This window comes from Coregonus clupeaformis, chromosome 6 (assembly GCF_020615455.1).
Source record: "Coregonus clupeaformis isolate EN_2021a chromosome 6, ASM2061545v1, whole genome shotgun sequence".
Lineage (NCBI taxonomy): Eukaryota > Metazoa > Chordata > Actinopteri > Salmoniformes > Salmonidae > Coregonus > Coregonus clupeaformis.
This window is the reverse complement of record NC_059197.1, coordinates 21004817-21026989: the sequence shown is the minus strand read 5'-3', so window position 1 is coordinate 21026989 and position 22173 is coordinate 21004817. Positions and strand designations below refer to the sequence as shown.

Here is a 22173-nt window from a genome sequence, read left to right as displayed (position 1 = left end):
AGAGACACGAGAGAGAGACACACACACACGAGAGAGCGCGAGGCTGGGCCTGTCAATACAGGAGGAGCTCGGTCACCACTGAAAGTCTAGCACTACACACAGTTTATTAGGTACACCCATCTAGTACCGGGTCAGACCCCCCTATGCATCCAAAACAGTCTGAATTCTTTGGGGCATGGAAATGTTGCTCAATTGGTATCAAGGGACCTAATATGTGCCAGGAAAACATTCCCCACTCCATTACACCACCATCACCAGCCTGTACTGTTGACACCAGGCAGGATGGGGCCATGGACTCATGCGGCTTATGCCAAATCCTGACTCTGACATCAGCATGACGCAACAGGAACTGGGATTCAGCGGACCAGGTGATGTTTTTCCACTCCTCAATCGTCCAGTGTTGGTGATTGCGTGCCCACTGGAGGCGCTTCTTCTTGTTTTTAGTTGTTGGAGTGGAACCTGGTGTGGTCGTCTGCTGTAATAGCCCATCTGTGACAAGGACCGACGAGTTGTGCATTCAGAGATACCGTTCTGCAGTGGTTCCCAAACTGTGTGGGCGCGACGGGTCGGTGCAGGATGTTCTCCAATGCTGGAAGGGGGGCCTGAATGAACAAGTTTGGGAACCCCTGGTGCACACCACTGTTGTACTGCGCCGTTATTTTCCCGTTTGTGGCCCGCCTGTTAGCTTCCACGATTCTTGCCATTCTCCTTCGACCTCTCTCATCAACGCGCTGTTTTCACCCACAGAACTGCCGCTGAATGGTTGTTTTTTGTTTGTCGCACCATTCTCGGTAAACCCTAGACACCGACGTGCGTGTGAAAAGCCCAGGAGGCTGGCCGTTTCTGAGATACTGGAACCGGCGCGCCTGGCACCGATGCTTTATATAGCAAGCCACGGCAACGTGACTCACTGTCTGTAGGAGCGAAACATTTTTGGGAATGAGGTGGTGCACCTAATAAACTTCACACACTGGTAAGCAGCCTGGCTTACCACACATATAGCTTTAGTTACTGTACTGAACTAGCCAAGTCAGAGACATACTTCTTCAAACATTGCTTTGACTTCAACTCAGTCTAACACATTTCCGCTAGACATTCACCAAGAAGCCTGAATTGCGATGGATCAGTGTGAGGTATTCATCCAATCTTGGTGAATAATGGAAGTGAAAAGTGAAATGCTTCTTTATTCTTGAAAACCCAACGTCTCCAAATGTCCTCTTACCCAGGTCTCCTAGCTGTACATGTCCCAGGACATAGAGACCACTCTTCTTGATGTCGTTGATGAAGGTGATGAGACCTACACTGCTACGAGGGTTAGACACCATCAGCAACACCTGGGGTCTCCAGAACTTCACATGGTCCTTACGCACATCCAACATCAACAGGTACTTACGCACCTGGAGGAGAAGGAAGGAGAGAGAGGAGTTAGGTTACAACAGAGCTGTATACTGTATTCTCCTGCAGTGGTTCCCAACCTTTTTTGGTTACTGTACCACCAACTGAATTTAGCTCTGCCCGAGGGAGTACCCCTGAAGTGCCCCCTCGTGAATTTTACCAGTAAGCCTATGGTCTCATGAGTCTTCAAGTACCCCCTGTGGATAGGCCAAGTACCCCCAGGGGTCCTAGTACCCATTGTTGGAAACCACTGCTCTATACTGCATACACAATAGTTAAATCAGGACTGGATGACTGGAGTGCTAAGTGGTTGCAACACACAGATGTAGAATCTTAATTTGACCTATATTGTCACAGCAAAATACTTTTAGTCCATAATGTTGATTGATCGGTGGTTAGACTATTAGCTGGCCAAAAGTAGGCTACATGAAAAATGCAATACTGTTAAGATAACCGTGTGTTAGTGTGGGCTTTCAGTGAACATCTGTACAGTAGGTTGGTTGCCAAGGCATGTTGCTACTACTGTAGCCTAGTGGCTAGATTATTTGGCAAACTCCTCAGTTGTTCATTGTTATACCATACATGTTCATGTCATATACATTATGTTTACATTTTTTAGTCATTTAGCAGACGCTCTTATCCAGAGCGACTTACAGTTAGTGAGTGCATACATAATTTTTTTATTTTTCATACTGGCCCACCGTGGGAATCGAACCCACAACTCTGGCGTTGCAAACGCCATGCTCTACCAACTGAGCTACATCCCTGCCGGCCAATCCCTCCCCTACCCTGGACGACGCTGGGCCAACTGTGCGCCGCCCCATGGGTCTCCCGGTCGCGGCCGGCCACTCGGGAGGTATATGTATATGTATGGTACAACAACAAACCACAGAGGAGTTGGCTAAATTACAAACAGATCTGGTTACTACTGGCAACTACAAACATGGTGTATATTGCTAAAGTTCGACACTCTCTGCATAAAACCCTTCCTTTACTCTCCTCTGACAGACAAGTTCCTGTGCACCCCCACACCACGCCCCCTGTCTGCAGAGTGCGTGTGTGTCTGTGTCTGTCTGGTCTAAATCAGAAGGATTCCGCCACTGCAGAAACAAATTGGATCCACAATCAGAATCCCATTAAGACATGAGACCGTGGCAGAGACTGCAGACCAGGGAGTGTGTAGGAGGGGTGTGTGTGTGGTGGCCATGAAGAGAGTTATCATTATGGAACGGCAGTACCGCCGACCTCCCGCCATATTCTCAGAACATCAAATCACAGAGCTCTACAGGACTACTGTTGAAACATTCCAAGTTTGGAACATAAAACTGCCTATCCTATATTCATTCCTGTTACCTAGCCAACCATAGAGATAATTAGCAAATACTAGGTCCAAATGGCCACCAACCTAAAGATATTCAAGATAATGGGCCTATTAAAATACAGTGAAAACACTCTGTTCCTTCCACCCTTCCTTGGAGTGATCACTGAAGTGGCAAACTGGATATGTGTAAGATGTGTAGTCGATTCTAGGTTTCACTTAGATCAGTGATTACTTTACAGGAGATAGGATACTAAGATAAAAGTATTTGAATAATTAAACACTATGATACAAAGTACTGAAACCATGCTTATGACCAGACAACCTCATGTGAATAATTAGTGTGTGCATGCATGTAAATGCGTGTGTATGTATGTTTATGTGAGAGTATGTGCATGTACATACTGCTAATGATGAGAACACTAAACACTCATAACACAATCATTAACATCTTAATCATCATTATCAAAGTTTATGCTAAACAGAGCGAGGTCCTGGAGTCAACGGGCTTCTGCCTCCTCCACTCATCTACCACTCCATCTCTCCGTCTCTCTCAATCATCCTCTCTTGTGAACCATCTCCATCACTTATTTTCTCAATCACTCCTCCTCTCCATCTCATCACCTTTTCCATTGCATTTCCAACTTTTCTTAACTTCTCTTATTTTAGTCATCTATAAACTCATCTTCATGTCGATCACACCTTCAATACTATCTCCATCCCTCTGTACTATCAGCTTGTATCTCCTTGGCTGGATCACATGAATCCCTTCTTCTATGTCTTTCCTCAATGTCACCCAGTTGGCACCGATCCATACGGAGCACTGCCGAAACATGCACCCTCGTAATCCCCAGACACACACGTTAGTTTAATCTAAGTGGGCCAGTCTCTCCGCGTTCCCCTCGTTTCCCTCTCTCCCTGGGGACGGGGGGATGGGGAGGAGAGGAGGAGAGAGGGAGCAGTGGAGGAGAAAGGCTCAATAAGTTAAGTGGCTGTAATAATGCTCCTGGAGCAGCCTAGCTTTTGACAGGCTCCTGGCACCTCACTGCCCTGGAAACCATCCCCTTGGCAACGGTCCCTCCTGGCAACACTACCCCCTCCTTGAAAATATGGTGTGTAGAGCAAAAGGCTTGTAGAATAGAGGACACATATACAAATACTTCTGGTTGAGAGGCTTGGGCGGTATACCGTATATACAGTGGGGAAAAAAAGTATTTAGTCAGCCACCAATTGTGCAAGTTCTCCCACTTTAAAAGATGAGAGAGGCCTGTAATTTTCATCATAGGTACTCGTCAACTATGACAGACAAAATGAGAAAAAAAAATCCAGAAAATCACATTGTAGGATTTTTAATGAATTTATTTGAAAATTATGGTGAAAAATAAGTATTTGGTCAATAACAAAAGTTTCTCAATACTTTGTTATATACCCTTTGTTGGCAATGACACAGGTCAAACGTTTTCTGTAAGTCTTCACAAGGTTTTCACACACTGTTGCTGGTATTTTGGCCCATTCCTCCATGCAGATCTCCTCTAGAGCAGTGACGTTTTGGGGCTGTCGCTGGGCAACACGGACTTTCAACTCCCTCCAAAGATTTTCTATGGGGTTGAGATCTGGAGACTGGCTAGGCCACTCCAGGACCTTGAAATGCTTCTTACGAAGCCACTCCTTCATTGCCCGGGCGGTGTGTTTGGGATCATTGTCATGCTGAAAGACCCAGCCACGTTTCATCTTCAATGCCCTTGCTGATGGAAGGAGGTTTTCACTCAAAATCTCACGATACATGGCCCCATTCATTCTGTCCTTTACACAGATCAGTCGTCCTGGTCCCTTTGCAGAAAAACAGCCCCAAAGCATGATGTTTCCACCCCCATGCTTCACAGTAGGTATGGTGTTCTTTGGATGCAACTCAGCATTCTTTGTCCTCCAAACACGACGAGTTGAGTTTTTACCAAAAAGTTCTATTTTGGTTCCATCTGACCATATGACATTCTCCCAATCCTCTTCTGGATAATCAAAATGCACTTTAGCAAACTTCAGACAGGCCTGGACATGTACTGGCTTAAGCAGGGGGACACGTCTCGCACTGCAGGATTTGAGTCCCTGGCGGCGTAGTGTGTTACTGATGGTAGGCTTTGTTACTTTGGTCGCAGCTCTCTGCAGGTCATTCACTAGGTCCCCCCGTGTGGTTCTGGGATTTTTGCTCACCATTCTTGTGATCATTTTGACCCCACAGGGTGAGATCTTGCGTGGAGCCCCAGATCGAGGGAGATTATCAGTGGTCTTGTATGTCTTCCATTTTCTAATAATTGCTCCCACAGTTGATTTCTTCAAACCAAGCTGCTTACCTATTGCAGATTCAGTCTTCCCAGCCTGGTGCAGGTCTACAATTTTGTTTCTGGTGTCCTTTGACAGTTCTTTGGTCTTAGCCATAGTGGAGTTTGGAGTGTGACTGTTTGAGGTAGTGGACAGGTGTCTTTTATACTGATAACAAGTTCAAACAGGTGCCATTAAGACAGGTAACGAGTGGAGGACAGAGGAGCCTCTTAAAGAAGAAGTTACAGGTCTGTGAGAGCCAGAAATCTTGCTTGTTTGTAGGTGACCAAATACTTATTTTCCACCATAATTTGCAAATAAATTCATAAAAAATCCTACAATGTGATTTTCTGGATTTTTTTTCCTCAATTTGTCTGTCATAGTTGACGTGTACCTATGATGAAAATTACAGGCCTCTCTCATCTTTTTAAGTGGGAGAACTTGCACAATTGGTGGCTGACTAAATACTTTTTTCCCCCACTGTACCTTATACCGGGGTATTTGGAAATAGCCACGGGATGGTTTTTCAATACCGTTGAAACTATTTATTTGAAGTTTTTCAATACATTTTCATACTTGTGCAATAGATTAGGAGATAAAGCAAATTGCGTTCTTCATTTCACCTGGCACATTATTTTACATTATGAAGCTTACCATAGTTGAGCCACATGTTTGTTTGTAAATAACACAACGGGAGAAAGCGGGAGCAGGTGACTGAGGTGAGTCCAGCTGTGTATTGACAGGGGTGGCGTTTTATATCGAAAGTCACGACAACAGAAGTGCAACGTTATTTGGCTGGCAGCCACACAAGTAAAGGAGCTTACAATGAAAAAGCAAGGTATTTTTTGCCCAAATGATGCATGGCCATTATATTTCTAATGTTTATCAAAAGAAAGAATGTAGCCAGCTTCATTTCCTATGTTTTAAAGTTAATCTAGCATTTTACCGGAGAAAGGTAGGCTGGTTACACTGAGAAAAGTACCAGAGAAAAGTAGACTGGTTACACTGAGAAAAGTACCAGAGAAAAGTAGGCTGGTTACACTGAGAAAAGTACCAGAGAAAAGTAGGCTGGTTACACTGAGAAAAGTACCAGAGAAAAGTAGGCTGGTTACACTGAGAAAAGTACCAGAGAAAAGTAGACTGGTTACACTGAGAAAAGTACCAGAGAAAAGTAGGCTGGTTACACTGAGAAAAGTACCAGAGAAAAGTAGGCTGGTTACACTGAGAAAAGTACCAGAGAAAAGTAGGCTGGTTACACTGAGAAAAGTACCAGAGAAAAGTAGGCTGGTTACACTGAGAAAAGTACCAGAGAAAAGTAGCTCCACATCAGTCAGAGAGCTGTCTGCTGATAGAATGCCTGTTCGTGAATTTTCATCCGAGTGGAGAAGTGCAACTGAAGCACAACATTAGTCTGCTGCCGAGCAGAAATTACAACAAGAAGCATTTTAGATCCGCGTTTACAAAACACAGCATTTATGCGATTTATATGTTTTTCCTGCGTGAAAGAATTCTGCGTTAATGTGACCCCTAACTTTAACTTGCTAGTTATCTAAGTAAGTGGCTGAATTAATAAGTTGACGGGGCATCATATTGTGTTATCTTACTGCCGTGTTTGAGAAGTCAAAGCCCTTTGGATGAGTTCTCTGTAAAGCTGCCACTGTTATCTTGCTTTTTCCTTCTCTGTTCTCGGCCTGTCTGCTCCTCCCCCCTCCTCTCCGAGCAGAGCAGGCAGGCCCATTGCCCTAGCGAATCCAGACACATGTACACATGCTGCTCCAGAGACAGTACTGTTGTTGTTCCTTCAGACAAGCATGCATCAAAAATGGGTTCAATTGTACAACGTCTCTTATTCACATTCGCTTGTAAATGTCCAAACTCACCAAAAATGACATTCGGTAGCTCCTACCGATGTATAACTTTATGAGCTAGATTGCCTGTCTTTGCAATTCATTTATTTTCGTTTGCGCTCGTTAACATACAGTACTTAGATAGCAGCCTCCATGGAAATTCACTATTAATTGTGCCAATTTTGTTAGCATTCTGGTAATAGACGCCCAATAGGATTTTTTGGGCGACCCCTTGTGTACTAAACCGGTAATACCGTAAATCCCGAGATGAGGAGGACAGTTAAATGATATGAAAAACTGGATACCGCTCAACCCTAGAGGATGATGTCATGTCATAATGTTCTACAGACTGATGTAGCTGAGGAAGTGGATGAGCAGCAGAAGTGTGTGTGTGTACACACTGTACTGTGTACCTGGTGGAAGATGAGAGCCTGGCTGATATAGCCCCAGCTGCTGGTCGGGCTGAGGTAATGGATGAGCAGGAGTAGCAGCAGCATGAAGGCGATGGAGGCTGAGGCGTAGATAGAGTTGATCAGGAACATCATGACAGCACAGCCCACGATGCCAAGCACACAGGTGTGCCACGTGAAGTAACGGAAGGTGGGCCTGGAGGGAGAGGGGAGAGGATTTAGAACACACACACACACACACATACCTTTGCAAATGCATTTGCTTTTAGAGACGCAAATTATCATAATTTGATAAAGCATGATAAACAACTGGAGGTGAGTCAGTGTATAGAAAGTGATGGGGTTAATTATCTGCTGTGTTTTTGTGAGCAGTCTTAATGACTTTAACTGCATCTATAGAAAGGTGTACAGTTCCGTGTGTAGTGTACATGCATTGTGTGTGTGCTAATGTGTGTGAGTTTGAGAGTAAATTAGTGTGTGTTAGTTAATGTGTGAGTGAGTAAGTGAGTGAGTGAGTGACAACAGACATGGATTGTGTATGTGTGCCATTCAGAGGGTGAATGGGCAAGACAAAATATTTAAGTGCCTTTGAACGGGGTAAGGTAGTAGGTGCCAGGCGGACCAGTTTGAGTGTGTCAAGAACTGCAACGCTGCTGGGTTTCACACTCAACAGTTTTCCGTGTGTATCAAGAATGGTCCACCAACCAAAGTACATCCAGCCAACTTGACAACTTTGGGAAGCATTGGAGTCAACATGGGCAAGAATCCCTGTGGAAAGTTTTTGAGAGTAGAGTCCATGTCCTAACGAATTGAGGCTCTTCTGAGGGCAAATGGGGGTGCAAGTCAATATTAAGAAGGTGCTCCTAATGTTTTATGTATCTACTGCTGTACATGTCATTCTTAGTTTAGCTTGTGTTAATTACCCCGGTGTACATATGTATCGATTGCATTTTGGGTTGCATTTTGGGTTGTTAATTGGATTCGTCCCGCAATTCTTGATTTCTTGCATTCCTCCCTCTTTTTACTTAAAAAAAAAAAAAAAATGTTTCTAGCTGTTTGACATTTGACTGCATTGTTAGGAGCTTGTAACATAAGCATTTTGTTGCACCTCTATAACACCTGCTGAACTGTGTACACGACCAATAAACTTCGATTTGATTTGATAAATGTCAGCCATTTTGGTCAGGGAGTTGGTCAACCATGGTTTGCCGTGATCGTGTAAAATAATGAATGGAATAATTTATCTGCACTTTATGTTTGTTAGCTAGCTAGCCAGACAGTTTTAGAGGACAGATCGCATTCAAACATCTCCAGAAGTTGCATTGCATGCGCGGCACGGACGCTGTAACCGTAAAACCAGGAAGGTGAATCATTCTAATAAGATTGGTTGCAATAAAATAAGAAAAACAAGCACTATTTGTTTTTCAACAACAAATGTAAAATGTAATGATATCATAAAAATCTCCAGGATAAAAAAGACAAATTGCTGTTGAACCAGCCTTCGTTATAGTAGGCCTAAGGGAGGGCTTGGGTTTTCAACATATGAAATGGAAAACAAACAATTGTTACAGGTTACTTCTAAATACAAGGTTTACCGTGGTTCTCATCTGTCGTTTCATGATGGGCATGGACACAATCTACATCATGGACAGTGTTTTACGCACGTCCAAAACCTGACCTGAATGGCCAAAAATAATGTGGGCCTGCCTGCAATGCTAGATAAGGGAATGTCTGCTCACTGTTCTACTCCTCTCAAACGTTTTATTTTAATAAAGCTTTGGTGATTAAGATTTATTTCCAAGTGATCTCAGGAGCCAAACCCTTTATCGACAGTCTTGACTACTTCACGATTGCATTGGGCAGGACAAAAAGCCTGTATTGAGAGGAGAGGCTATGCCAAATAAAACTAAATATAAATACGAAGTATACAGGCACCAAAAGCACATTAGCTCTTGTTCCATGCGCATAGGGGCAGTGTGCATCACAGCTGGACAGGCTGAGTTTCCGAGGTCAAAATTCATGACATAACCAACTGCGTTACCGCTAAAACCAGGTATTGGTTGGTCTTAAATATCCCTATCAGTGCTACCTGAAATTGGCAATTTGGATCATGTTTTTAAGGACACACCTCAAACATTTCCATCTGAGCGCCAGCGAGCTGATAAAAGAACCTGGCGTTAGGGTTGGAAATTGCAAACTAACCTGCGTATGACACAAGCGCCGCCTTAACGCCAGCCGAAAATTGAGCCCCGAGACATTTATGGTCTGTTTACATATATTTTAAGAGGCTATTTATACAGAACATTGTATTTATAATTATATGACAACATTTTAGGTTGACAATTTTATTACACCATTTCTGATATACTTACAGTGCATTCGGAAAGTATTCAGACCCCTTTACTTTTTTTCTCATCAATCTACACACAGTACCTCATAATGACAAAGCAAAAACCAGTTTTTAGAAATCTGCAGCACTGAAGGTCCCCAAGAACACAGTGGTCTCCATCATTCTTAAATGGAAGAAGTTTGGTACCACCAAGACTCTCCTAGAGCTGGCTGCCCGGCCAAACTGAGCAATCGGGGGTGACCAAAAACCCGATGGTCACTTTGAAAGAGCTCCTGAGTTCCTCTGTGGAGATGGGAGAACCTTCCAGAAGGTCAACCATCTCTGCAGTACTCCATCAATCAGGCCTTTATGGTAGAGTGGCAAGACGGAAGCCACTCCTCAGTAAAAGGCACATGACAGCCCGCTTGGTCTTTGCCAAAAGGCACTTTAAGACTCTCAGACCATGAGAAACAAGAATCTCTGGCCTGATGAAACCAAGATTGAACTTTGGCCTGAATGCCAAGCGTCACGTCTGGAGGAAATCTGGCGCCATCACAATGTGAAGCATTGTGGTGGCAGCATCATTATGCTGTGGGGATGTTCTTCAGCGGCAGGGACTGGGAGACTAGTCAGGATTGAGGGAAAGATGAACGGAGCAAAGTACAGAGAGATCCTTGGTGAAAACCTGCTCCAGAGCGCTCAGGATCTCAGACTGTGGCGAAGGTTCACCTTCCAACAGGACAATGACACTAAGCACACAGCCAAGACAATGCAGGAGTGGCTTTGGGACAAGTCTCTGAATGTCCTTGAGTGGCCAAGCCAGAGCCCGGACTTGAACCCGATCGAACATCTCTGGAGAGACCTGAAAATAGCTGTGCAGCGACACTCCCCATCCAACCTGACAGAGCTTGAGAGGATCTGCAGAGAAGAACGGGAGAAACTCCCCAAATACAGTTGTACCAAGCTTGTACTGTCATACCCAAGAAGACTCGAGGCTGTAATCGCTACCAAAGGTGCTTCAACAAAGTACTGAGTAAAGGGTCTGAACACTTATGTAAATGTAATATTTCAGTTTTTAATTTTTTATAGATTTTCAAAAATGTATAAAAACCTGTTTTTGCTTTGTCATTATGGGGTATTGCGTGTAGATTGATGAGGGAAAAAAACAATTTAATCTATTTTAGAATAAGGCTGTAACGTAACAGAATGTGAAGGGGTCTGAATATTTTCCGAATGCACTGTATATATGCAAAAGTATGTGGACACCCCTTCAAAATTGGTGGATTCGGCTATTTCAGCCACACCCGTTGCTAACAGTTGTATAAATCGAGCACACAGCCTTGGCAGCAGATTGGCCTTACTGAAGAGATCAGTGACTTTCAACATGGCACCGTCATAGGATGCTACCTTTCCAACAAGTCAGTTTGTCAAATTTCTGCCCTGCTAGAGCTGTAAGCGCTGTTATTGTGAAGTGGAAAAATCTAGGAGCAACAATGACTCAGCCGCGAAGTGGTAGGCCACACAAGCTCACAGAACGGGACTGCCGAGTGCTGAAGCTCGTAGCGCGTAAAAATCGTCTGTCCTCGGCTGCAACACTCACTACAGAGTTCCAAACTGCCTCTGGAAGCAACGTCAGCACATTAACTGTTCGTCGGGAGCTTCATTAAATGGGTTTCCATGGCCGAGCAGCCGCACACAAGCCTAAGATCACCATGCGCAATACCAAACGTCGGCTGGAGTGGTGTAAAGCTCGCCGCCATTGGACTCTCGAGCAGTGGAAACGCGTTCTCTGGAGTGATGAATCACGCTTCACCATCTGGCAGTCCGACGGACAAATCTGGGTTTGGTGGATGCCAGGAGAATGTATACTGCCCCAATGCTGAGTGCCAACTGTAAAGTTTGGTGGAGGAGGAATACTGGTTTGGGCTATGGCCCTTAGTTCCAGTGAAGGGAAATCTTAACGCTACAGCATACAATAACATTTTAGACGATTCTGTGCTTCCAACTTTGTGGCAACAGTTTGGGGAAGGCCCTTTGCTGTTTCAACATGACGAAGCCCCCAGACACAAAGCGAGGTTCATACAGAAATGGTTTGTCGAGATCAGTGTGGAAGAACTTGACTGGCCTGCACAGAGCCCTGATCTCAACCCCATCGAACACCTTTGGGATGAATTGGAACGCCGACTGCAAGCCAGGCCTAATAAAGAGTGGAGGCTGTTATAGCAGCAGATGAGGGACCAACTCCATATTAATGCCCATGATTTTTGAACGAGATGTTCGACGAGCAGGTGTCCACATACTTTTGGTAATGTAGTGTATCACATGACTTACTTTTATTTTCTGCCATAAGTAAAATCAGGATTATGCCTCTACCGCCATTAATTCCAATTAGACTGGTTTGGGTATCTCCCTGACCAATATGGCTGCCAAAAAAAATAAAAAACATAATAAGTTATATGGATTCACTGTGTGAAATAATAGGGGTTGACATGATTTTTGAATGACTACCCCTTCCTCTGTCCCCCATACATACATCTGTAAGGTCCCTCAGTTAAGTATTGAATTTCAAGCACAGATTCAATTACAAAGACCAGGGAGCTTTTCGAAAGCCTCAAAGAAGGGCGGTGACTGGTAGATATGCAACAATAACAAATTAGACGTTGCATATATCTTTAAGCATGGTCAAGTTAATAATTATGCTGTGGATGACGTATTAAACCACCCAGACACAACCTAAGATGCAGTCGTCCTTCTGAACGGAGCTGCAGGACAGGAAGAAAACTGCTTAGGGATGTCACCGTGAGACCATTGGTTATTTTAAAACAGCTACAGAGTTCAATGGCTATGATGGGAGAAAACTGAGGATGGACTCTACAACAATGACCTAAACGACAGAGTGAAAAGACTAATAAAATCAAATAAAATATACAGAATAACATGTATTCAACAAGGCACTGCAGGAAGGAAACTGCTTAGGGATGTCACCGTGAGACCATTGGTTATTTTAAAACAGCTACAGAGTTCAATGGCTATGATGGGAGAAAACTGAGGATGGACTCTACAACAATGACCTAAACGACAGAGTGAAAAGACTAATAAAATAAAATATACAGAATAACATGTATTCAACAAGGCACTGCAATACTGCAAAAAAACACAGCAAAGGAATACACTTTTTGGCCTAAATACAAAGCCTTATGTTTGGGGCAAATCCAACAACACATCACAGAGTAACTGCCTCCTTATTTTCAAGCATGGTGGTGGCTGCATCATGGTATGGGTATGCTTGACATCGGTAAAGAATGGGATGGAGCTAAGCACAGGCAAAATCCTAGAGGAAAACCTGGTTCAGTCTGCTTTACACCAGACACTGGGAGAGGAATTGACCTTTCAGCAGGATAATAACCTACAACGCAAAGCCAAATCTACAATGGAGTTGCTTACCAAGAAGACAGTGAATGTTCCTGTTTTGAAAGTTTGGACTTAAATCTGCGTGAAAATCTATGGCAAGACTAGAAAATTGCTGTCTATCCCCAACACCTTGACAGAGCTTGAATAATTTTGAAAATAATACACAGGTGTGCAAAGCTCTTATGAGACTTATCCAAGAAGACTCACAGCTGTAATCGCTGTCAAATGTGTTTCTAACATGTATGAATGAAGTGTGAATACTTATCTAATCAAGTTATATTAGTGTTTTATTTTTCATAAAGCGTAAAAATAATTGACAAGTATTTTTTGTAGATGGTTGACAAAAAAATTACAATTAAATCCATTTTAATCCCACTTTGTAAAACAATAAAATGTGAAGAAATGTGAAATAACACATATGGAATCATGTAGTAACCAAAAAAGTGTTAAACAAATCAAAATATATTTTCTATTTGAGATCCTTCAAAGTAGCCACCCTTTGCCTTGATGACAGCTTTGCACACTTCGCATTCTCTCAACCAGCTTCATGAGGTAGTCACCTGGAATGCATTTCAATTAACAGGTGTGCCTTGTTTTAAGTTAATTTCTTAATGCGTTTGAGCCAATCAGTTGTGTTGTGACAATGTAGGGATGGTATACAGAAGATAGCCCTATTTGGAAAAAGACCAAGTCCAAATTATGTCAAGAACAGTTCAAATAAGCAAAGAGAAACGACAGTCCATCATTACTTTAAGACATGAAGGTCAGTCAATACGGAACATTTCAAGAACTTCGAAAGTTTCTTCAAGTGCAGTTGCAAAAACCATCAAGCGCTATGATGAAACTGGCTCTCATGAGGACCGCCACAGGAAAGGAAGACCCAGAGTTACCTCTGCTGCAGAGGACAAATTAATTCGAGTTAACTGCACCTCAGATTGCAGCTCAAATAAATGCTTCACAGAGTTCAAGTAACAGACACATCTCAACAATAACTGTTCAGAGTAGACTGCGTGAATCAGGCCTTCATGGTCGAATTGCTGCAAGGAAACCACTACTAAAGGACACCAATAAGAAGAAGAGACTTGCTTGGGTCAAGAAACACGAGCAATGGACATTAGACCGGTGGAAATCTGTCCTTTGGTCTGATGAGTCCAAATTTGAGATTTTTGGTTCCAACCGTCGTGTCTTTGTGAGACGCAGAGTAGGTGAACGGATGATCTCCGCATGTGTGGTTCCCACCGTGAAGCATGGAGGAGGAGGTGTGATGGTGTTTTGCTGGTGACACTGTCAATGATTTATTTAGAATTCAAGGCACACTTAACCAGCATGGCTACCACAGCATTCTGCAGCGATACGCCATCCCATCTGGTTTGCGCTTAGTGGGACTATCATTTGTTTTTTAACAAGACAATGACCCAACACACCTCCAGGCTGTGTAAGGGCTATTTGACCAAGAAGGAGAGTGATGGAGTGCTGCATCAGATGACCTGGCCTCCACAATCACTCGACCTCAACCCAATTGAGATGGTTTGGGATGAGTTGGACCGCAGAGTGAAGGAAAAGCAGCTAACAAGTGCTCAGCATATGTGGGAACTCTTTCAAGACTTTTGGAAAAGCATTCCAGGTGAAGCTGGTTGAGAGAATGCCAAGAGTGTGCAAAGCTGTCATCAAGGCAAAGGTGGCTACTTTGAAGAATCAAATATATTTTGATTTGTTTAACACTTTCTTGGTTACTACATGATTCCATGTGTTATTTCATAGTTTTGATGTCTTCACTATTATTCTACAATGTATAAAATAGGAAAAATAAAGAAAAACCCTTATATGAGTAGGTGTGTCCAAACTTTTAACTGGTACTGTATATATACACAGTACCAGTGTGTGTGTGTGTGTGTCAGTGAGGGTGAGCGTGTGTATGTGTGATGCATGTGTGTGTGTGTCATGCCTGAGCTCCCCCACGTGGGCAGGTGCAGACAAAGGTAGGGTCATTGATCACGTAGTGACCCTAATCTCCTGCAATAACATCTTCAGCAGATAAACAGCTATTAAGGCTAGTTACTGTAATTTCCATCCAAATGAACAGGCCCGGGCCCAGCAGGGAGTGCTAGGCTATGCTAAAAGACAGCTTCATTAACAGAGTGGAATGCACCCGAGCGCTAAATGCTACGTAGCCCACGCTAAAACGTGATGGGAAAGAGAAAGAGAAGACAGGTGCAGTCCTTATCCTTCTCTCCTTTTCCGTTCTCTCTATCACCAGAGGAGTGAAATGGCTCTTCTTTGCCCCTACTATTAGCTCTAACTTTCTCTCCCCACTTTCCATTAGTTTTATCGCCAATTTCCCATAATTTGTCACCCTCAATGTTTACTTTTCAATCTTAACCCCCCAACCCCCCTCTCTCTCGCAATGACACTCTCCCTCCCTGCTGGAGAGTGTCATTATGTTAAAACCCTACCTGCTCTCCCTCTCTCCCTCCCTGTTGGAGAGTGTCATTATGTTACAACCCTACCTGCTCTCCCTCTCTCCCTCCCTGCTGGAGAGTGTCATTATGTTAAAACCCTACCTGCTCTCCCTCTATCCCTCCCTGCTGGAGAGTGTCATTATGTTAAAACCCTACCTGCTCTCCCTCTCTCCTCCCTGCTGGAGAGTCATTATGTTAAAACCCAATCTGCTCTCCCTCTCTCCTCCCTGCTGGAGAGTGTCATTATGTTAAAAACCCTACCTGCTCTCCCTCTATCCCTCCCCTGCTGGAGAGTGTCATTATGTTAAAACCCTACCTGCTCTCCCTCCCTGCTGGAGAGTGTCATTATGTTAAAACCCTACCTGCTCTCCCTCTCTCCCTCCCTGCTGGAGAGAGTCATTATGTTAAAACCCAATCCGTTCTCCCTCTCTCTCTCCCCTGCTGGTGAGTGTCATTATGTTAAAACCCTACCTGCTCTCGCTCCCTGCTGGAGAGTGTCATTATGTTAAAACCCTACCTGCTCTCCCTCTCTCCCTCCCTGCTGGAGAGTGTCATTATGTTAAAACCCTACCTGCTCTCCCTCTCCCCCTCCCTGCTGGAGTGTGTCATTATGTTAAAACCCTACGCTGCTCTCCCTCTCTCTCTCCCCTGCTGGAGAGTGTCATTATGTTAAAACCCTATCTGCTCTCCCTCTCTCCCTCCCCCTGCTGGAGAGTGTCATTATGTTAAAACCCTACCTGCTCTCCCTCTCTCCCTCCCTGCTGGAGAGTGTCATTATGTTAAAACCCTCCTGCTCTCCCTCTCTCCCTCCCTGCTGGAGAGTGTCATTATGTTAAAACCCTACCTGCTCTCCCTCTCTCCCTCCCTGCTGGAGAGTGTCATTATGTTAAAACCCTACCTGCTCTCCCTCTCTCCCTCCCCTGTTGGAGAGTGTCATTATGTTAAAACCCTACCTGCTCTCCCTCTCTCCCTCCCTGCTGGAGAGTGTCATTATGTTAAAACCCTACCTGCTCTCCCTCTCTCCCTCCCTGCTGGAGAGTGTCATTATGTTAAAACCCTACCTGCTCTCCCTCTCTCCCTCCCTGCTGGAGAGTGTCATTATGTTAAAACCCTACCTGCTCTCCCTCCCTGTTGGAGAGTGTCATTATGTTAAAACCCTATCTGCTCTCCCTCTCTCCCTCCCCTGCTGGAGAGTGTCATTATGTTAAAACCCTACCTGCTCTCCCTCTCTCTCTCCCCTGTTGGAGAGTGTCATTATGTTAAAACCCTACCTGCTCTCCCTCTCTCCCTCCCTGCTGGAGAGTGTCATTATGTTAAAACCCTACCCGCTCTCCCTCTCTCTCTCCCCTGCTGGAGAGTGTCATTATGTTAAAACCCTACCTGCTCTCCCTCTCTCTCTCCCCTGCTGGAGAGTGTCATTATGTTAAAACCCTACCTGCTCTCCCTCTCTCCCTCCCTGCTGGAGAGTGTCATTATGTTAAAACCCTACCTGCTCTCCCTCCCTGTTGGAGAGTGTCATTATGTTAAAACCCTACCTGCTCTCCCTCTCTCCCTCCCCTGCTGGAGAGTGTCATTATGTTAAAACCCTACCTGCTCTCCCTCTCTCCCTCCCTGCTGGAGAGTGTCATTATGTTAAAACCCTACCTGCTCTCCCTCTCTCCCTCCCTGCTGGAGAGTGTCATTATGTTAAAACCCTACCTGCTCTCCCTCTCTCCCTCCCTGCTGGAGAGTGTCATTATGTTAAAACCCTACCTGCTCTCCCTCTCTCCCTCCCTGCTGGAGAGAGTCATTATGTTAAAACCCTACCTGCTCTCCCTCTCTCCCTCCCTGCTGGAGAGAGTCATTATGTTAAAACCCTCCCTGCTCTCCCTCTCTCCCTCCCTGCTGGAGAGTGTCATTATGTTAAAACCCTATCTGCTCTCTCTCTCTCCCTCCCTGCTGGAGAGTGTCATTATGTTAAAACCCTACCTGCTCTCCCTCTCTCCCTCCCTGCTGGAGAGTGTCATTATGTTAAAACCCTACCTGCGCTCCCTTTCTGCTGGAGAGTGTCATTATGTTAAAACCCTACCTGCTCTCCCTCTCCTGCTGGAGAGAGTCATTATGTTAAAACCCTATCCGCTCTCCCTCTCTCTCTCCCCTGCTGGAGAGTGTCATTATGTTAAAACCCTACCTGCTCTCCCTCTCTCTCTCCCTGCTGGAGAGTGTCATTATGTTAAAACCCTACCTGCTCTCCCTCCCTGTTGGAGAGTGTCATTATGTTAAAACCCTACCTGCTCTCCCTCTCTCCCTCCCCTGCTGGAGAGTGTCATTATGTTAAAACCCTACCTGCTCTCCCTCTCTCCCTCCCTGCTGGAGAGTGTCATTATGTTAAAACCCTACCTGCTCTCTCCCTCCCTGTTGGAGAGTGTCATTATGTTAAAACCCTACCTGCTCTCCCTCTCTCCCTCCCCTGCTGGAGAGTGTCATTATGTTAAAACCCTACCTGCTCTCCCTCTATCCCTCCCTGCTGGAGAGTGTCATTATGTTAAAACCCTACCTGCTCTCCCTCTCTCCCTCCCTGCTGGAGAGAGTCATTATGTTAAAACCCTACCTGCTCTCCCTCTCTCCCTCCCTGCTGGAGAGTGTCATTATGTTAAAACCCTACCTGCTCTCCCTCTCTCCCTCCCTGCTGGAGAGAGTCATTATGTTAAAACCCTACCTGCTCTCCCTCTCTCCCTCCCTGCTGGAGAGAGTCATTATGTTAAAACCCTCCTGCTCTCCCTCTCTCCCTCCCTGCTGGAGAGTGTCATTATGTTAAAACCCTATCTGCTCTCCCTCTCTCCCTCCCTGCTGGAGAGTGTCATTATGTTAAAACCCTACCTGCGCTCCCTTTCTGCTGGAGAGTGTCATTATGTTAAAACCCTACCTGCTCTCCCTCTCCTGCTGGAGAGAGTCATTATGTTAAAACCCTATCCGCTCTCCCTCTCTCTCTCTCCCCTGCTGGAGAGTGTCATTATGTTAAAACCCTACGCTGCTCTCCCTCTCTCCCTCCCTGCTGGAGAGTGTCATTATGTTAAAACCCTCCCTGCTCTCCCTCTCTCCCTCCCTGCTGGAGAGTGTCATTATGTTAAAACCCTACCTGCTCTCCCTCTCTGCTGGAGAGTGTCATTATGTTAAAACCCTACCTGCTCTCCCTCTCTCCCTCCCTGCTGGAGAGTGTCATTATGTTAAAACCCTACCTGCTCTCCCTCTCTCCCTCCCTGTTGGAGAGTGTCATTATGTTACAACCCTACCTGCTCTCCCTCTCTCCCTCCCTGCTGGAGAGTGTCATTATGTTAAAACCCTACCTGCTCTCCCTCTATCCCTCCCTGCTGGAGAGTGTCATTATGTTAAAACCCTACCTGCTCTCCCTCTCTCCCTCCCTGCTGGAGAGAGTCATTATGTTAAAACCCAATCCGTTCTCCCTCTCTCTCTCCCCTGCTGGAGAGTGTCATTATGTTAAAACCCTACCTGCTCTCCCTCTATCCCTCCCCTGCTGGAGAGTGTCATTATGTTAAAACCCTACCTGCTCTCCCTCTATCCCTCCCTGCTGGAGAGTGTCATTATGTTAAAACCCTACCTGCTCTCCCTCTCTCCCTCCCTGCTGGAGAGAGTCATTATGTTAAAACCCAATCCGTTCTCCCTCTCTCTCTCCCCTGCTGGTGAGTGTCATTATGTTAAAACCCTACCTGCTCTCGCTCCCTGCTGGAGAGTGTCATTATGTTAAAACCCTACCTGCTCTCCCTCTCTCCCTCCCTGCTGGAGAGTGTCATTATGTTAAAACCCTACCTGCTCTCCCTCTCCCCCTCCCTGCTGGAGTGTGTCATTATGTTAAAACCCTACGCTGCTCTCCCTCTCTCTCTCCCCTGCTGGAGAGTGTCATTATGTTAAAACCCTATCTGCTCTCCCTCTCTCCCTCCCCTGCTGGAGAGTGTCATTATGTTAAAACCCTACCTGCTCTCCCTCTCTCCCTCCCTGCTGGAGAGTGTCATTATGTTAAAACCCTCCCTGCTCTCCCTCTCTCCCTCCCTGCTGGAGAGTGTCATTATGTTAAAACCCTACCTGCTCTCCCTCTCTCCCTCCCTGCTGGAGAGTGTCATTATGTTAAAACCCTACCTGCTCTCCCTCTCTCCCTCCCCTGTTGGAGAGTGTCATTATGTTAAAACCCTACCTGCTCTCCCTCTCTCCCTCCCTGCTGGAGAGTGTCATTATGTTAAAACCCTACCTGCTCTCCCTCTCTCCCTCCCTGCTGGAGAGTGTCATTATGTTAAAACCCTACCTGCTCTCCCTCTATCCCTCCCTGCTGCAGAGTGTCATTATGTTAAAACCCTACCTGCTCTCCCTCCCTGTTGGAGAGTGTCATTATGTTAAAACCCTATCTGCTCTCCCTCTCTCCCTCCCCTGCTGGAGAGTGTCATTATGTTAAAACCCTACCTGCTCTCCCTCTCTCTCTCCCCTGTTGGAGAGTGTCATTATGTTAAAACCCTACCTGCTCTCCCTCTCTCCCTCCCTGCTGGAGAGTGTCATTATGTTAAAACCCTATCGCTCTCCCTCTCTCTCTCCCCTGCTGGAGAGTGTCATTATGTTAAAACCCTACCTGCTCTCCCTCTCTCTCTCCCCTGCTGGAGAGTGTCATTATGTTAAAACCCTACCTGCTCTCCCTCTCTCCCTCCCTGCTGGAGAGTGTCATTATGTTAAAACCCTACCTGCCTCTCCCTCCCCTGCTGGAGAGTGTCATTATGTTAAAACCCTATCTGCTCTCCCTCTCTCCCTCCCCTGCTGGAGAGTGTCATTATGTTAAAACCCTACCTGCTCTCCCTCTATCCCTCCCTGCTGGAGAGTGTCATTATGTTAAAACCCTACCTGCTCTCCCTCTCTCCCTCCCTGCTGGAGAGAGTCATTATGTTAAAACCCTATCTGCTCTCCCTCTCTCCCTCCCTGCTGGAGAGTGTCATTATGTTAAAACCCTACCTGCTCTCCCTCTCTCCCTCCCCCTGCTGGAGAGAGTCATTATGTTAAAACCCTACCTGCTCTCCCTCTCTCCCTCCCTGCTGGAGAGTGTCATTATGTTAAAACCCTCCCTGCTCTCCCTCTCTCCCTCCCTGCTGGAGAGTGTCATTATGTTAAAACCCTATCTGCTCTCTCTCTCTCCCTCCCTGCTGGAGAGTGTCATTATGTTAAAACCCTACCTGCTCTCCCTCTCTCCCTCCCTGCTGGAGAGTGTCATTATGTTAAAACCCTACCTGCGCTCCCTTTCTGCTGGAGAGTGTCATTATGTTAAAACCCTACCTGCTCTCCTCTCTCCCTGCTGGAGAGTGTCATTATGTTAAAACCCTATCTGCTCTCCCTCTCTCTCCCCTGCTGGAGAGTGTCATTATGTTAAAACCCTACCTGCTCTCCCTCTCTCCCTCCCTGCTGGAGAGTGTCATTATGTTAAAACCCTACCTGCTCTCTCCCTCCCTGTTGGAGAGTGTCATTATGTTAAAACCCTACCTGCTCTCCCTCTCTCCCTCCCCTGCTGGAGAGTGTCATTATGTTAAAACCCTACCTGCTCTCCCTCTCTCCCTCCCTGCTGGAGAGTGTCATTATGTTAAAACCCTACCTGCTCTCCCTCCCTGTTGGAGAGTGTCATTATGTTAAAACCCTACCTGCTCTCCCTCTCTCCCTCCCTGCTGGAGAGTGTCATTATGTTAAAACCCTACCTGCTCTCCTCTATCCCTCCCCTGCTGGAGAGTGTCATTATGTTAAAACCCTACCTGCTCTCCCTCTCTCCCTCCCTGCTGGAGAGAGTCATTATGTTAAAACCCTACCTGCGCTCCCTCTCTCCCTCCCTGCTGGAGAGTGTCATTATGTTAAAACCCTACCTGCTCTCCCTCTTCCCTCCCTGCTGGAGAGAGTCATTATGTTAAAACCCTACCTGCTCTCCCTCTCTCCCTCCCTGCTGGAGAGTGTCATTATGTTAAAACCCTCCCTGCTCTCCCTCTCTCCCTCCCTGCTGGAGAGTGTCATTATGTTAAAACCCTACCTGCTCTCCCTCTCTCCCTCCCTGCTGGAGAGTGTCATTATGTTAAAACCCTACCTGCGCTCCCTTTCTGCTGGAGAGTGTCATTATGTTAAAACCCTACCTGCTCTCCCTCTCCTGCTGGAGAGAGTCATTATGTTAAAACCCTATCCGCTCTCCCTCTCTCTCTCCCCTGCTGGAGAGTGTCATTATGTTAAAACCCCTACGCTGCTCTCCCTCTCTCCCTCCCTGCTGGAGAGTGTCATTATGTTAAAACCCTCCCTGCTCTCCCTCTCTCCCTCCCTGCTGGAGAGTGTCATTATGTTAAAACCCTACCTGCTCTCCCTCTCTGCTGGAGAGTGTCATTATGTTAAAACCCTACCTGCTCTCCCTCTCTCCCTCCCTGCTGGAGAGTGTCATTATGTTAAAACCCTACCTGCTCTCCCTCTCTCCCTCCCTGTTGGAGAGTGTCATTATGTTAAAACCCTACCTGCTCTCCCTCTCTCCCTCCCTGCTGGAGAGTGTCATTATGTTAAAACCCTACCTGCTCTCCCTCTCTCCCTCCCCTGCTGGAGAGTGTCATTATGTTAAAACCCTACCTGCTCTCCCTCTCTCCCTCCCCTGCTGGAGAGTGTCATTATGTTAAAACCCTACCTGCTCTCCCTCTCT

At 45.8% G+C, this 22173-nt stretch overlaps 1 protein-coding gene across 1 annotated transcript in view; it reads right to left on the bottom strand.

The window, feature by feature from the left end:
- LOC121567723 (solute carrier family 12 member 9-like) overlaps window positions 1-22173 on the bottom strand; it is a 67593-nt gene that overhangs the window by 6395 nt on the left and 39025 nt on the right. The window contains exons 10-11 of the mRNA XM_041877952.2: window positions 7290-7482; window positions 1223-1397 (exon numbers count right to left, since the gene is read on the bottom strand). Of these exons, the coding sequence (XP_041733886.1) occupies window positions 1223-1397; window positions 7290-7482 (368 nt within the window). The remainder of the gene's footprint in view (window positions 1-1222; window positions 1398-7289; window positions 7483-22173) is intronic.